Source organism: Cyprinodon variegatus, unplaced genomic scaffold, assembly GCF_000732505.1.
Source record: "Cyprinodon variegatus isolate N-32 unplaced genomic scaffold, C_variegatus-1.0 Scaffold1533, whole genome shotgun sequence".
Classification (NCBI taxonomy): Eukaryota; Metazoa; Chordata; class Actinopteri; order Cyprinodontiformes; family Cyprinodontidae; genus Cyprinodon; species Cyprinodon variegatus.
The window spans coordinates 95,678-99,108 of record NW_015151986.1 but is presented as its reverse complement, the minus strand read 5'-3'; the positions used below and the strand labels follow the sequence as shown (position 1 = coordinate 99,108).

At 38.6% G+C, this 3,431-nt stretch overlaps 1 protein-coding gene across 1 annotated transcript in view; it reads left to right on the top strand.

Moving 5' to 3' along the window:
• The window catches only part of LOC107103814 (arachidonate 5-lipoxygenase-like), a 26,680-nt gene that overhangs the window by 15,299 nt on the left and 7,950 nt on the right, over nucleotides 1–3,431 (top strand). The window contains exons 10-11 of the mRNA XM_015403644.1: nucleotides 1,426–1,512; nucleotides 2,570–2,739. Of these exons, the coding sequence (XP_015259130.1) occupies nucleotides 1,426–1,512; nucleotides 2,570–2,739 (257 nt within the window). The remainder of the gene's footprint in view (nucleotides 1–1,425; nucleotides 1,513–2,569; nucleotides 2,740–3,431) is intronic.

Genomic DNA, 3,431 nt, shown 5'->3' with positions numbered 1-3,431 from the left:
TCGTGTTAAAGGTTTTTAAAGGGGTAATAGAATGATTCTATAGGGTATCTGGTCCTTCAGGTCTCTAATAGGGTGTGTAACATTGGTTGGGCTGAAAATGGCATATTAGCTGTTCTATGAGCCCTAATGCAGCCTGGTTAAAAGCCCTAGAATGAAACCACAGATTTTCTTTTTTTTATGGTTTGATCATGAATATTTAGATGAGCTGTGCTCTGATCTTCCAGCAGCTCAATTTTTCTGCTCAGTAATACGAAAAAAAAAAAAAGACGCAGAATGCAATCTTGGCCAAACTGACTTTTAAAAAAAATTAATGGAAACTGTTCTGCCATCACAGCGAAATTTTATTTGAGGCATGCTAAGTGGAAGTAGGCTACCGGTATTGTATATTTCAAGGGAAATTGAGAACAACGAAGGCCAACTAAATTCTGTCATTTGAATGCTGCCTGGTTACCAGACCTACCGGTGATCACTTGTGTCTTTCAGATCAGAACGATTGTGTAAGGCCACTACGATCTCTGTGTAAGGATGGGACTTCTTTGCTAACGGCTTGAATTGGTTAGCAAACACTGCCCCCCTGTGGTACATGTATGTTACTTATTACAAGTTGTTGAGGACTGCCCAGAAACACTGTTGGTTGTAATTATAGCCCCAGTCTATATACGAGTCTGGCCATTATTTACCTCTGCCGACAACCAGACAGGCCGTTATTAGAGACCCGGCCGGTAATGGAATACAGGCCAATATTAGAGGAATTACGGTATGGCGGTCACTGCAGTGGCTGGAAGTTGGAGGGGATTTTGCTGGGAGTTGGAGGGAAGTTGGCTGCCATTCGGCTGGCTTTTGACTGAGAAGGGCCATTTTGAATGGCTGCTACTGTCACACCATGCCCAACAGAACAATGAGATGATTTCCAATAATAAGCCCTAGATGACCAATGTTCTGAAGGAACTACTAAAAAAATAAAAAGAGCCTTCATAGAGACAGGGAGTTATTGAGGAATATGCAGAAGCAACTTAAGGCCAAGATAAGAGAATGAAAAGATCACAGGCTTCAAGCAGGTGGAGGATCAGACAGATGGAAGTCTGGAGAGAATCAATGAAGTGAATCTTCAATAGCTTCAATTCAGGAACAAGCTCAGCATGTTTCTGTCCTTCCCTCAGCCACATGGACACCCCACCTTCCTTTGACCCAATACCTCCATTTCACACACTAGATGTTTTATCTTCCATTAAGTGAGAAATGTGGCACAAATAGACCAGTTGTGTTCAATCTTTTCACTGTTAGAATGATATCCAAGCTACAGTAGAGGAACTAAAAAATATTTTCTTAATAACTTAAACTGCATGATTTGTTAGACTTGTCAGTATTTTTGTTTTAACAGCATATTTGCTTGTAACTTTACGCTTTTTTTTCCTTCCATTACAGCTCCTGGCTCCACATCTGCGCTACACACTGGAGATCAACTGCAGGGGGCGAACTCAGCTCATCTCTCCCAATGGCATTTTCAAAAGAGTATGTTTCAATTTTTCATTATTATACCTTTATTTTTACAGGCATGTCNGTTATTGAGGAATATGCAGAAGCAACTTAAGGCCAAGATAAGAGAATGAAAAGATCACAGGCTTCAAGCAGGTGGAGGATCAGACAGATGGAAGTCTGGAGAGAATCAATGAAGTGAATCTTCAATAGCTTCAATTCAGGAACAAGCTCAGCATGTTTCTGTCCTTCCCTCAGCCACATGGACACCCCACCTTCCTTTGACCCAATACCTCCATTTCACACACTAGATGTTTTATCTTCCATTAAGTGAGAAATGTGGCACAAATAGACCAGTTGTGTTCAATCTTTTCACTGTTAGAATGATATCCAAGCTACAGTAGAGGAACTAAAAAATATTTTCTTAATAACTTAAACTGCATGATTTGTTAGACTTGTCAGTATTTTTGTTTTAACAGCATATTTGCTTGTAACTTTACGCTTTTTTTTCCTTCCATTACAGCTCCTGGCTCCACATCTGCGCTACACACTGGAGATCAACTGCAGGGGGCGAACTCAGCTCATCTCTCCCAATGGCATTTTCAAAAGAGTATGTTTCAATTTTTCATTATTATACCTTTATTTTTACAGGCATGTCTTTCAGAACAAGTTCTTATTTACAACGGTGGGCTTACAAGTGGAGTCACCATTTAGGAAAAGGGAAGTAGGGCTAAAATAAATACATTAGTAATATATGCATAAAGTTTAAAACACAACAGACAACCCAAAAATGACTGTAGAAAAGCAGCTGCAAGTGTCTATGAACGAGGATGATAGAAATGTTTTGAAAGATGAATATTTTGCAGAGCGTTCCAGTCACGAGCGGCCAAAAGTAGTGTTGGTTTTGGGAATAGGTCATTGTAGATGAAGTCCTGAATTCCTGGTTTCTCATTCTCCAGCTTTTTCTTCGCCTCGAGCTTCTTTCCAGCCAACTTAGTTGCTTCAGATTGTAAACTTCTCTACATGTTCCACATATCATCAATCTTTTTATCAAAGTCATTTGAACATGAATAATGGTCCTGTTTGTGTTCAGGTGGTGTCTACAGGAGGTGATGGTCTCCTGATTCTGGCCCAGAGGGAATACAAGGTGTTAACCTATCGCTCCCTTCAGCCACAGTTCGACTTCAGCGACAGAGGAGTTTTCCAGCTTCCCAACTATTTCTACAGAGAAAACGCTCTGATGCTGTGGGAAGCCATTCACAGGTAGATGCACCTCATGCGCCGCACCTGGTGGAGGTTCGAAAGGATCTATCCAGAGGTGTCTTCGTTACCTTCCTTAATCTATACTTTACTGGGGGAATTATTTAGATTTTACATTTTACAAATAGACTCGTTAGATTTGTTTCATTTACTCTCATTTTCGTTATGGCCTGTTGGAATTTGAATAAAATAAAAACCATCAAAATAATAAGTTTCATCTAGGCAATTCGTTTCTTTGTAGTTGGACTCGGTGCTGCCCCTACGACGGAGTATTAGGGCCAGGCTAGAGATTTTTTTCTTCTATTTTGAGAATAAAGTATCAACATTATGAGAATAAAGTTGTAAAATAACGGGAATAAAGGCGTAAAATTACGAGAATAAAGTAATAAAAAATGCAAGAATAAAGTCGTAAAAATTATGAGAATAAAGTCGTAAAATTTTTCAAGTAAAGTAAAAATTATGAGAACAAAGTCGTACAAATTACGAGAATAAAGTCATGAAATTACGAGAATAAAGTCGTAACATTACAAGAATAAAGTCGTAACATTACGAGAATAAATTAATAAAAATTGCGAGAACAAAGTCGTAAAAATTATGAGAATAAAGTCGTAAAATTACGAGAATAGTCGTAACATTACGAGAATAAAGTCGTAAAATTACGAGAATTAAGTAATAAAAATTGCGAGAATAAAGTC